At 43.7% G+C, this 14,155-nt stretch overlaps 1 protein-coding gene across 1 annotated transcript; it reads right to left on the bottom strand.

Moving 5' to 3' along the window:
• Nucleotides 1-1,197: 1,197 nt before the first annotated feature.
• On the bottom strand, nt 1,198-12,976 carry htatsf1 (HIV-1 Tat specific factor 1). The gene is made up of 10 exons (XM_064349565.1): nt 12,860-12,976; nt 10,671-10,912; nt 10,110-10,327; nt 9,955-10,002; nt 8,563-8,717; nt 8,292-8,455; nt 6,822-6,918; nt 2,896-2,985; nt 2,514-2,651; nt 1,198-2,205 (listed from the first exon to the last, which is right to left on the bottom strand). The coding sequence occupies exons 2-10, from the start codon at nt 10,910-10,912 to the stop codon at nt 1,873-1,875; spliced, it is 1,485 nt and encodes a 494-aa protein (XP_064205635.1). The 5' UTR covers nt 12,860-12,976; the 3' UTR covers nt 1,198-1,872.
• Between the last annotated feature and the right edge of the window lie 1,179 nt (nt 12,977-14,155).

Below are 14,155 nucleotides of genomic sequence, written 5' to 3'. Positions count from 1 at the left end.
TGTGTTCAAACCAGTTAGACCTGAACACCATTTTAAAAAATCCCCAACGATCCCGTCACATGTTCCCTGTCGAGAACTGTCATATATGACTATCTCCAATATGACAAACTTTCATAGAAAGCGTCACTTAATTTAATCACACTACCTGGCTACGATCCGACCTAATTTGGCTAATTTCATTTGAAACACGTTTTACTTGCTCAAATATCTTATTCATATTCAGCCCCCTCCGAAATTAAAATGATTCATGCCGTTGATAAAGATTAGCAAAGATTTTTTTTAAAATTAAAAAAAAATAAAAATTCTGTATGACTACTGTGTATGCTAGAAATCGTGTAAGTTATATCATTTCTCACCAATACAATTGCTCAGAAGAAAAGAGCTTGATATTTTTCACTAAAATATATGTGCAAAATTACACACACCCCTAATACTTGCTTGGAACGTTGGAATGTTTCTGTTTCATTCCATTTACATTCTACTTTTTATCTCAACGTCATCCAAGTGGTTTTTGACCTTAATAAATAACAAGACATTCAACAAATATACCATCATTCCATATTTATTTTTGCTCTATAGCAATTGGCAATATTCCTGCCTTTTTTGCGCCTGATTCATGTATGAGTCATGTTTTTTGAAAATTGAAAACGGAGATGTTAATGCAATTGCTTTTTATACATTAGAATCCGTGTGGGGGAGACCAAATTCAAACCAAAGAACAAATTCCTGTTGGTTGATGTTGATTAGCTGATTAAATATTAGCTCAAGGTCGGTTTTCTCAAATTTCTTTTCTCTAACCACTAATTAGCTCTGAAAAATGCCCAGAAAAAGATTCAATATTTACAATTACTTTTAGAAAAAATTTTTTTGACATATTTCCCAGGTTACACAGACCCAATGGCATTACCTGCTTCTTCAACCAAGCTCCATCTCAGAATTACAAAACTGAACAATACAAAAAATTGTGAAAACAAATTGTTGATAGCAAGAGCTACATAGCATGTTAGAAAATGTCCCCTATCATAAGGATGTCATACAGAAGCGCATGTATACAATAGCAGAGGTGCAACAATTCTGGCATATTACGAGCATTCAGAAGATGCAGCAAAGTTTGGTAAGTGTTCTCAAGTCATGAATTTAATCCATCACGAGATCATATGGAAGGGAAAATGTAATAGTGAAATAATAAAACAAATGCATGTTGACTGGTCTGTTTTATTGAGATCGAATACTTCCATCAATTTAAAACAACTTTCAGTCACAACTGTTATCAGATTAAGCTGGTCTCAAGTCATATTTGCTTCTATTTTTGGAATGAATGAATTTAAGGACTTAAAATTATTGTTTGTTAATTCCGAATTTGCATTTGTGAGAGAGACAAAGTATTTACACTTACAGCGCACAATGCCGTAGACTATAGACACTATAACCCATTCCGTTTTGTTAAAACTTCCAAGGCCATTCAGTCCACTTCATTACGCAGACAACACGAAATGACAATGAATCAGTCCGACACAAAAACATCTACCATCCCTCATTTGTTATGGATTTATTTAAGTATAAAAGGGGCAAAACAAGTGTATCGCAGCATTTCGATGTCTTGGTATGAGAAGGAAGGCGGGGTGAGCTTTATGAAAGGGGAAGGCATGTTAGACCAGTCCAAAGATTCAAATCTCCAGGAGGACCCGCTTCGACCTTCATCTATTCACAAACAGTTCATAAGTCTTCCGTCCTTCAGCGGTAGCACCTCCAAATTTCTACTGATATCATGATTTAAACAAACAAACGAACAAAAAACGAAACAATCAGGCAGTACGGTCTGGCGATGGCCACCTCAGCTGGTAATGACGAAATGGAGGGTATCCGGGGCAACTACGACTCGTCATCGCTTCCCGCCAGACTGCTGTCGGTGGAGTCGGCCTCCGCCGCCTCGGACGGCCCGGCCCCGTTCCCCAGGGACTCCGCGGACTCCGCGGCCTCCTCCCCCTCTGCGCCCGTCGCCGTCTCTGGCGCAGGCGCCCCCGGCGCGCTGGGGGGCTCCTCCGTGCCGGTCGGGGGGTCCCCCTGGGCCGGGCCCTTGTCTGCTCCCTCGGCGCTGGTGTCTTTAGCGGGGTCGCCCCCCGCCGCTCCTTTCTCCTTGCCGTCCCCCAGGAAGCTAGCCCACCCTTTCAGCCTCTCCTCCCGCTCGCGGTTAGTCTCCTCCACCTGCACACGCACACGCACACACACACACACACACATACATAATAAACCATAGCAGTTACAAACCGCAGAGACTACTACACTTTCCATTTAAGTCAAATGCCACAACAGACATTATCAGTACCCAAGCAAAGCACTGCACAAAAAAGTACAGTGGCCCACTCAGTTGTTGCCTTAAACATTTGGTGTACACACAGCATGCGGGTAAAGGATACACTATACCTGCGCATCTGAACATTTTCCACTTTTGAAAAAGCCCCACCCCTCTCGACAGCATTTTTCAGGGATGTGGTTTGAAGCGCTGGCTGTACCTGGTAGTCCGTGGCGCCATCCCACAACTGGGCTGACAGCTTCCTGCCCCCGAACCAGCGCCCGTCCAGCGCCAGCTGGCACACGTCCGCGTCCTCCGGCTCCTTGAACGCGACCGAGGCCACTCCGTCCGGGTGTCTCTGGGAAGGGAATGGTCATCCGGCGGTCAGTCTGACCCCGCGGCGGGGGGGGGGCGACACACGGACGTCAGGCTTAAGGCCTCTGACTTATCAAGACGCCCAGCGAACGCGCTGACGTTCTGTCCAGCCAAAAGCACAGAACGGGCGTGTCCTTCTATCAGAAGCCATTGACCGTTGCTTTTCCCCCGCGGCCTTTAGGACATTATTTGCAGGACGGAAGCCACGCCCGGACTTTGGCACTCACGTCGAAGATGATGACCTTCTTCACCTGGCCGAACTTCTCGCACTCTATCCGCAGGTCGTCGCGGATCTCGTTCAGCACCAGGGGGTCCTCCTGAGGAGAGACGGAAGGCCGGCAGGCGGAGGAGTGAGACGGGCGCGGTAATCCCTCCCATCTGACACGCGGCGTCGCGGAGGTTTCCATTTTATTTTAATAAACCTGTGGGACTTTTCCCGCCTCCACCACGCAAAGAAATAAATCACAACAAACAGGCCTTTTGAATAACAATAGGGCTACAATGGCTGCTTTAAAGCCCGTTCTTGGCTCCATATCCAGACTGAATCAATCAAAGTCCTCTTCGCAGCTAATTCCCTGAAGCAGGTGTTGAAGTGAATAAAAAGTGAGTTTTCACAGTTTACTGACGCTTCAGAACAGAAGGGTGGATTTAATGTGAAGAGGATTTAAGAGAGGCACGTCGCTAGCTTGTCTGTGGGAAGCATGGCCCAGCATTGAGAGTGGGCCCAATAACTAAAGGATGGCGCTTTTTATGCGCATCACTAAGCAAGATTATACTTTGTATTATATTTATATATGTGATCGCCTTTGGCAGGGAAATTTCCAGGACAATAAGGAGAACTTGTAGATTGGGTTCAACCAGCAATCAAAGCAGTCTCACTGAACAAGTCTTTATTTATCAGGCATAATAGCACTAGCTTTTTATGCTTTTAAGGTTTCTCCAAAATGCAATCCTGCAGAACTATGAAAAGCACCATTGGAACTTCAAGCATTGCACCATAAGCTTGTTAACAAGCCAAATCCAATCACTTTGTTCGCACTGAAGTCTTCAAAAGAAAACAGTGACCTCAAAATATTTGACATTACATAACAGTGCTACGGCATGACATCATACTCGGGGATCGTCCCTAGCAACAAAAGACAAACAAAAGACTGCTGCTCCACTGGTTTTTAACAAACACATTTTAGTAGATACATTTCATTCCATTAGAGAGAAATTCTGATTTTTGCAGTATCTCATTTGAGTATTATGACAGGCTTTCGGGTGAGTCACTGGTAAGGTGTAGCACCGTAATAAGCAATTTAGACTTAGAAGTCCATTCATGATGTTACAGACTAGAGCTTGTGAATGGATTACCCAAAGCTTCATTATAGTGCCATTGATCAGCTGCTCCCTCAGCAAATTCACATGCAACCTATAAATGACGTTCTCAACAAGGAACTATTATGAATATTAAAATGTAAACTTTTGATACCTACCTTTTTGTCAAGTGAGCCAACTAGGAAGTGAAGTTTGGCACTTACTGAAAGAGCAAGTTAAAAAGTTCTCTAACATTACCTAGGGGCCTCCATCCTTGCCATTACAAGATAGGCAAAGCCATCTATCTTTATGTTTCTGTAAATTCTTATACTGCTAGGCTAACTGGCTAGAGTGAGCAGAAGAGCAAGCTCATTATTTAGCTAGCTGTAGGACTTTAATTTGCGTTTTCTCCATCCATTCACTTCAGGTTTTGATTTATTTTGCTCTAATTTGGTCTTTAGTTTCCCTTGTTTCACTTCTCCGACTCCCTTGGATGAATCACAGACCTTTCTTATTTGTGCTGCTATTAAATGCACAATAAAGCTTCATCACAACTTTCCTGCAATGTACTCGAGAGGTCAATAATTGGACCTTCCCATTATTAGGGGCTGGGAGCTCAGTGACCATCTGCCACTCTGTATTTTATATTAAACATTGGGCTGCCATTCTGTATCTTATATTGCACATTGGGACAACACTGACATCCTCTTCTCCTGTATCATAGACCAACAATGGCGTGTGGCAAGAGTGAGAATGGGGCCGAGAGTCATTAAGTATTTTTACATATGTTGGGCTGAAGCACTTGGCTGGTATTCAGGAATGCCTTGTGAAAGCACAGTGCGTGACTCTGAGATCTGGGAGCCTGTAGCCTCCGCACAGAGCCAAGGGACTCAGGAGCCTGCGGGCTGCCATTCAGCCTGAGGGGAGCCAGGGAACACGGGACCAAGACACAGGCAGGCAGGCGGGCACGAGCACCCACATTCCGCGTCACTGCATAGCCCCAAATTCAGTCTAATTATGCACCCCAAGTTCAGTATCACGGTGTAGCCCGAATTCAGCCTGACAATGGATCCCAAATTCAGCCTCACAATGCACCCCAAAGTCAGTCTAAGTATGCACCGCATGTTCAGTATCATTGTGCAGCCCAAATTCAGCCTCACAATGCGCACCAAATTCAGTCTCATTACACACTCCCAAGTCCAGTCTCATTAAGCAGTCCAAATTCAGTCTAATTATCCACCCCAAGTTTAGTATCATTGTGTAGCCCAAATTCAGCCTCACAATGGACCCCAAATTCAGTCTCATTACACACTCCCAAGCCCAGTCTCATTACGCAGCCCAAATTCAGAATCCCTATGTAGCCCCAAATCCAGGCTCTGAAGGCAGTCCCTCGCGCACCGTCTGTGGGTGAATTCGCCGGCTGCGTGACGGGCAGGCGGGAGCGCGGCTCCTCTGCCCCACCCGAATTCCTGACAGCCGCGGCGCTCGCGACGATCGGCCATGTGAGCCGGAATGTGACCCAACCTGGTCTCCGCCCCGACGAGACAGCGAGGAAGCAAACGCACAGAGGAGCGGCGGCCCAGCAGGGAGGAAAGAGGGGCTTCTGAACAACCAGCACCGGCTTCACAAACACAGGGCAACACGCAACCGCACGCCAGCACTTAAAATACTGAGTATAAACCTCTGTCTCAACTGCATCTCCTCAAATTTATATTACAGCTTCTCTCACGCAGCAGTGTGTTTGGCTACTGAATTTTCACATTACACTGCGTTTTATTTGCCGTGTGCGGTTATCCAAAGCCACATACGATAACTGCATACCGAAGGTCACTGGACCTACTACAGAACACAGGTTCGATAAGATACAGTTCTCATTAAGTATCAGTTATCAATAGCCAGGAACGTCAAGTCTAGTTCACTCAGTGAGGATAGGCAAGTCACTACAGTCATGGCAAGTCAAACCAGAAGTGAGGCATGATTACAAAAGAAATTTAGCACTGAGAACCTGCGGTGACCTCTGTAAAATGGAAGGGGGGGGGGGGGGTTAGCCGCACAGGTGAATTTTAGCTCCCTGTCGCGAGTCTGTTTATTACCTAAGATCGGCCACACGCTGGCTGGCAGTCAAGCTGGAATTTATGCACACGCTCAGCAACATACACCTGGTGATGGGCCATATAAATCACCACTGCAGGAATGCCTGGAATTTCTAATGACTTTGTATGTGGAATCACAGCAATGTCATTTGCTGAATGAAATGCATTTAAAGAAACCGGGCTTAATGAGTTTATACCAACAATGAGGGCTGTGGTATTACAGGAGGAGGCTGCAGTAACTTTGGGCTTTCTTTAAAGTTGGGTTCTGATCTACCTATTTTGAAAGGGAATGTAATTACACATGAAGTTAAAATCACATCTGTCCTCTTCAATGTTTTAACATAGCAGTATTCCAATTATACCTAGCAGTATATGTGATTTTTAAATGACTTTTACACAACCTATAAAGCCTACATTTCAGTAGTGCACGGTTTCTGTTTTTTTTGTCAAAATTGTGGTTTTGCCACATCCAGTGGCGCCCAAAGCCATTTATTATGGCCTGCAGTGAAGCTTCTACAATTGCTAAGCATGCGAACCAAAACTAATTTCACAGACTCTGAAAAACTCTGGGATCGCAGGTGGAAATAAGCCTCTCTGCTAAAAGTGGCATCACTAAATTTGAATGCAAAGGCAGAGATGTTGTAGCTCGCTGCATGCCGTCCCTGTCAATCACACTATGAATGACAGGAGGCCAGCGTAGGCCCTCCTCCGCTCCCTGCTGGCTGGCTGGCCGCAGGCGAGGGCCGTACAGGAGCGCTCACCTCGAAGTCGCTGGGGTGGAACATGTTCTGGATGATGAGCACGCGCTCGTGCCTCTTCCGCACCTCGCCCTTCTTCTCCGGCCGCCAGTCCAGCTGCCTGCGCGGAGGAGCAGGTGTCAGGGCTCGCGGAAGAGCGCGCGGGTAAACAGCACCCCCCACCCCCGCCCACACACAACCGCCGCAATTTACAGGCAATACAAGAATATATCTTTCTCTTTCTATGAGGACAGGGTGAGGGTCATGATGTATGTACTGTATGGGTATAAGTGAATCTCTCTTTAAGGACAGGGTGAGGGTCATGATGTATGTACTGTATGGGTATAAGTGAATCTCTCTTTAAGGACAGGGTGAGGGTCATGATGTATGTACTGTATGGGTATAAGTGCATCTCTCTTTAAGGACAGGGTGAGGGTCATGATGTATGTACTGTATGGGTATAAGTGAATCTCTCTTTAAGGACAGGGTGAGGGTCATGATGTATGTACTGTATGGGTATAAGTGAATCTCTCTTTAAGGACAGGGTGAGGGTCATGATGTATGTACTGTATGGGTATAAGTGCATCTCTCTTTAAGGACAGGGTGAGGGTCATGATGTATGTACTGTATGGGTATAAGTGCATCTCTAAGGACTGGCTGAGAGTCATGATGTATGTACTGTATGGGTATAAGTGCATCTCTAAGGACAGGGTGAGGGTCATGATGTATGTACTGTATGGGTATAAGTGCATCTCTAAGGACTGGCTGAGAGTCATGATGTATGTACTGTATGGGTATAAGTGCATCTCTAAGGACAGGGTGAGGGTCATGATGTATGTACTGTATGGGTATAAGTGCATCTCTAAGGACTGGCTGAGAGTCATGATGTATGTACTGTATGTGTATATGTGTATGTGTATCCAACAGGACAGCCCCCATCTACTTGCAGGACATGACTCAATTCTATGTGCCTGCTCGACCACTCCGCTCTGCAGCAGCAGGGCGTCTTGTAACCCCTCCCACCCGCCCAAAGGGATCACAGAGCTTCTCCACCCTAGCTCCCCAGTGGTGGAACGAACTCCCCGTCCCTCTCCGAACCTCCCCCTCACTATCCATCTTCCGCCGTGGCCTGAAGACTCATCTCTTCAGACTATTTCCTGTCACTTGTTACATGTTGCCCCATTCCCTGCACTTCTTGGTAAATTGTATTTGTCCTAATACTCTAGCTTAATCTTCTGCCTAGTTTGGCTTTGCAGATGTTAGACCAGGATAGTGTTCATTGTTCTCGGCTAGAAATAGCTGTACAAAATAAGTAATTGTACCTTACTGAACCCGTGTTCAGCAGTTGTCTACGATCATGAAAATGCACTTCTTGTACGTCGCTTTGGATAAAAGCGTCTGCCAAATGAATGTAATGTACTGTATGTGTATAAGTGCATCTCTAAGGACTGGCTGAGGGTAAATGAATGACTCAGAAGGGGGCGAGGGATGTACTTCTGTTGCTGCTGCATCTTCTTGCGATACTCCTTGTTCTTCTTCTTCTTCTTTTTGGCGTCGTACTCGCCCTTGAGCTCAAAGCGCGCTGCCTCCACATGCAGCTGGTAGCCTCTGACCTCACTCTCATCCAGGAGCCGCTCTGCCAGGGCCACCGACTCCTTCTGCAGGAGAGCGCAGGCACAGAGACACTGTCATCTGCGCAGAGCAGAAACACACACACACACACACACACACACACACGCACACAGCCTCACACGCAGGTGCTCACCTTCAGGTAGCAGCAGAGCCCGTCTCCCTTCAGGTTGCCCTGGTTGTCCTTATAGAGCTTCACCTTGTACTCCTCTGTGATAGGATCCCGCATAACAATGCCACACTTGGACATGATCTCCACAAACTCATCGGGAGTGACATCCAGAGGCAAGCCTGGAGGAGAGGAATGCACCCTTCACCCGCCAGTCACATCACACCGACACCTTTACTGTCCAGTCATTGGACAGAAACATCCAAAACCGTCCAATCCGATTAGAGAGACATCCTAACTGCCAGTTCCTTCTATTTTATCTATTTCCAGAGCAGTGAAGAAACTTGGGAAAAGATCACACTGATGAGACTAATGCCCTACAAGAGTAGATGCTTAAATACTACTCCACATTAACACCCATACTGGAACAACACTGACCCGTCCTAAACCAGGCTATTACGCTACAGGCTAAAGCGACTGCGCAAAACGTTATGAGTAATACGGTTCCAGATCTGTAAGGTGAGCTACTGTGGGATGCAGGAATGTCATTGTAGCTACATGCGCCCAACCGTACCTCAAGTGCAAAGTAAAAAATACAACTTCATTCTTTGTTTCTGCCATTAGATGGCACTGAAAAGCCAACAATAATATATAGCAGATGATCTAATGGAGGTGCAGAACAGATTTAGAGTTAGCTGTCAATGTTGGGTTTTGTCTTTTAGATATCTAGATTTTCACTAAGCTAGAAAGTACGTTTTAAAGTGTCAATCCTTCATTTTTCATATTAAAAAATGCCATATTTCATACCTTTTCACTCTGGTATTTTTGTAGCAATATCGATTCATTGTGTTCGCATTTTGCAATTGCTCATCAATATGCTGTTTTCTACTGATGGTGTCGGGTGCAACAATCCCGCCAAGTATTCAAATATTATGGTGCACACACAGGAACTTGCATAATGGGAAAGAGCAAGCATCTAAAATTGTTCAATATTACCATGTCAGACAACACCGTTAGTTATCACTAACTCCAAAATACACTACCAAAATTCTTTCCAAAATTCCAGAATTCCAAAATTCTTTCTCCAAAATAAACTACCGCTCGATTATTATAAGAAAAATGAGCACTCAGTGTGCTCCTAGTAATAGCTTCATTCTGAATGGAACTCTGCTATTTGGAATGTGAAAACAAACTTTCGTGACCACCAGTCACCACAGATGCCACCAAATCCACCAAAACTGAAAAATTAAGAATTAAGTTCCTAAGTACTCAGAATAATCCCTTCCATATGGCAATTATTTCTGAATTACAGGGATGACGTGTATTTCAATTACAGAGCAGTCAGATATTCAGTAAGACCGCTAGCTTGCATGGCTACCTCACCTAAAGACTACGGCACTGGCGATGAGGCGAGCTCACCTGATACGTATACGTTTGTGTTCTTGTCTTTGTCGACGTCGAACCAGCCTGGAAAAAAGATCACATTTTCAGACCACGCTCTCCATTTTTCCTTCGTTTTGCTTCGCAGACCAGCTCTGGGTGACACCTCCACCGCCGCTGCGTAATGCGTGTACCTGGCTCTGCTTTTCGTTTCTCTCCCTTCTTTTTCGCCTCCGCGGCCTGGGCTCCATCTCCGCCCGGCGCGGTGTCCGCGCTCGCGGTTGGCGGGTTGGGCGCGGCGCCAGGCTCGCCTGGCACGTCCGCGCGCAGGCGACGGTCGACTCGCCGTCCCGTAACCGTAGTGGCGTGTAGGCCGCAGGAAATCTCCGTATCTGCCCCAGGAAAAGGAGACCTAGCGAGTCAAAAAGGGGTGGCAGTGTAGTATAATGGGAAGGAGGTTCTTGTTCCCTAGAAATACTTCCGATTACCAGAAGTGACACTGCCGTGTAGTTCAAAAAAAAAAGGTCCCCAATGTGTATGTATATAATGGGAAAGGAATTGGTCTTGTAACCTAAAGGTCACAGGTTCGATTCCCAGGAAGGACACTGCCGTTGTACCCTTGAGCAAGGTACTTAACCTGCATTGCTTCAGTATATACCCAGCTGTACAAATGGATGCAATGTAAATGCTATGTAAAGGTTGTGTAAGTCACTCTGGATAAGAGTGTCGGCTAAATGCCTGTAACGTAATGTTACGTAATGTAAAAATCGCCCAGACTAGACGAAGGCGCGGACGGCGCGTTCGTGTAAAGGGTCGCCGAAGTCCGGCCTACCTTGGGAAACCACGCCTTCTTGTCCTGATCCCAGTCGTAGACGGTGCCGTCCTCGGGGTCTGTGTATGTGTAGGGGTCGTCTTCGTCCCCCGTCCGCAGCCCGTACAGCTGCTGCATCCGCAGCTGCTCGTCAAACTCCTTGTTCCCATGCGAGTTCCCACTCATCTGCGTGCACACAGCAAGCACTACACCGTCATATCCCAGCCCAAAGGGAAGAGGATTACAGGAAAGCAGCCATCCAGCTGCTGAACCACACACATCCTCTCTATGAATGAATTACATCCATTACCTCTAGCAGTAATTTACACGATTGCTTGCTGCTCACACTAACACACACATTTCAGTTTATTTTCAGCACAGTCAAAATTCTGTTTCAATACTTATTATATAATTTCAACCATGCAGATTAGTTGCATAAAAACACCTAAACCTTTACTTATGTACACTTATACACACATCATGCTATTAACTTTATTTACAGATGTGACTATTTTAATATGAAGTGTAACTGTTATTGTGACAATTATGAAAAATGCCACTCTCCCTCTGACTGGATCGAGACTTCAACAAACTTCAACAAACAAGATGAGGAAAGTAATTCTTTAGCAAAAAGACAAATACATTAAAATATCCCATTAAAAGACACAAATGGACAACACACCATTTTACTCAGTTCTGAAAACAAGTACAAATGTTGCTTAGCGTTTAATGAGATGTTAAGTGTGCCACTGTACCCATGTGGTACTACACCTTAACGTAAATGTGGCTTCATTTCAAATATTGTTTTGAAAACTGATTTAGAATTCAAACCTGTTCTAGTGACATTTCTTCAAAGGAAGCAATGTGGGCATCTATTATATGAAGGTTTATGAATGATTAAACATCTGTTCTATTAATTTTCTTGTGCTTAATTTTAGTATATTACTTTGCAGTTAATATGTTCAGCTGATACTGTTATCCAAGGCAAGTTAAACAGCGTATAGACTTTTTATATACAGTCAGTTTATGCAGCTGGTTAAGTACCTTGATCACAGCTCCCTAACCATTATGCTACATATAATTAATTCGTTTGTACAGCTGTCAATTTTAATTGACATCATATTAGCAACAGAGGCTGTCCTTTCGCACAGTGGTTGAGCACCATTTAAGAGCATAAAAACATGTCAGTCCGTTTCAATGCTGCTTCACGGGCATCAGTTTATCAGACGGTGCCGCACAAACACACTCTACTTATCTTGCGTCCACCATTAGCCCATTCAGGACATCGGTGTAGTACCTGCTCTGAACTAGTGCCCATGTGCAAGCAGCAATGACCATTGCGAGGACTTCAAACATGTCGTCTGAGTCATGCTTCTGTTTTCAAAGCGACAGGCAGTGACATCATGTCTTATTATACATCGATATGTATTTATCTTCATAATTATACAGTAACTATACAGAAGCAAACACACAACTATTGCTAGCGTTCAATCGTTTAACCCAACTAGCTATATCGCTGCATGAATCACGTAACCTATTAAAGAGTTATAAAGCAAATAGTCTCCTGGTTAAAAATTGTTGGCCGACATGCTACTAACTAAATATAAGCCATAGTAGTAATTATCGTTATGTTTGGTAAGTAGCACGAGCTATCCTCAAATAAGCTGCTACACAATAACAGCTACACAGCAACTATGTGACGTTCATCTCAATGCAACTTGCAAGCCAACAGTTGGCTAACTAGCGAATTTGGTACAAAACGTAAACTCGTTAAGACCCCGGCAAAATAGAACTAGGTGGGAAACAAGCTAGCTAGCAGTGTTAGCAAACTAGCTACTAAACTATAGCTTTCTAGATCCTACATATATACATTTTTATTCGAAACCACTTAGCTACTGGATTAAACCATAGCTAACCGTTGGTTACATTGACTTCAACATGTGAATGCATGCGAATGTAGCTAGACAACTAGCTAGTTAGCTAACGCTAGCCAGCTAAAGTGCTAGCCGTTCGCTAGCAAATAAATTGAGCAAAAATTTAGGGTTACGTTAAACGGGGACGGCCTTACTGCTTAAGATGAAAAAATGAAATGGTGTAATGCTTTTCGTTCTATTTCATCCACTACTATCATACCTTTGAACATCCACGAGAACGGAGTGAATCTCTAGCAACAATTTAACATACGTCCGGCCTCGAGCTTCCGGTATAAACTTCCGGTGAATTCTTACCAATTTCCTTCCAAAATAAAAGCATTGCTTGAGCTAACGTCAGTAGTGGTGAATAAAAGCATAAAAATAACTTAACCATAACCACTCAACAGCTCATTGCTTTTAATTAAATATATTAATTTAACATATATTAAATATATGAATACTAATATATTAATGGAAAATGCAGTCATATTATCTTTATCCTAGTTTAACCAATCTGAATGTGTTTTGAGAGCAGATGTGATTTTGTCAACCAGATGCGGTCTTTGATCATTTACCTTACTGCCCTCTTCACCCATTGGTTGCTTTCCTTTCATTTATTGCATTTGTCACAATGAGTTTTCCTCAGCTTTTCGTAAAAAACGTATTATATTCAAATTAATTAATTCTTACATGTTAAAAACTCTGATCAGCTTCATACTGAATTAATTTATTCTGCCATTCCGACTGTTTTTTTTAAGTAATGTTATTTAATAGCACTTTTAAGATTGCTCAACTTTCAAGGTTCAAAGTTCTGTAGATTATAAATTCTAACCTCCAGGGACAAGCCTTTTATGCTGGCAAAGCAATCATACATACATTACATAAACCTATATTTTGTGCCGTTCAGCAAACAAAATATTATTAGTTTTGTAAACTACATTTTATTGCTCTATAATTACCAAAATTACCACATTCACGTAACTAAGAATTTTACACTGGGCCAAATTTAAAAGTGCCACTGGAAACCATAATTGGGAGAACAAGATGTTTTCACAGTGCAGGCTCACATCCACTACTGCTCTTTTCAACCATTCAACCACATATGGTTTGATTAAAAAAGTGACTGAGCTGAAATTTATTTCCAAAGGTGAGACGTTAAAGAAATTAAATGCATCCGACCACATTTTGTGCTACTTTCAATCTTTATTTTTGGAAATTGTAAGACTCCAATTAAATTATTATTCAATTATGATAATGGCTTCCATTCCACCCTCATAATTGAAACAGCTGGATGCAAAACAACATTTTCTGTGTTGCTAAATATACAGTTAGTAGTAGTAAGTAGCTTATTGTTTTTGATTTAACATCTTTTGGCAGCCAAACCAGCAACAACTTTGAACCAAGGCAAAATGAAGTGAGCAGACAGGCAGTATTTCTTAAATTGAAGCACATACAAACAGACATACAGTACAGAACCATTAAATTGCAGCAAGATAGTTCTCTTTTACTCTGCAGA

This window comes from Anguilla rostrata, chromosome 9 (assembly GCF_018555375.3).
Source record: "Anguilla rostrata isolate EN2019 chromosome 9, ASM1855537v3, whole genome shotgun sequence".
NCBI lineage: Eukaryota > Metazoa > Chordata > Actinopteri > Anguilliformes > Anguillidae > Anguilla > Anguilla rostrata.
The sequence above is the reverse complement of the archived record's forward strand: the minus strand, read 5'-3'. Positions and strand labels throughout refer to the sequence as shown.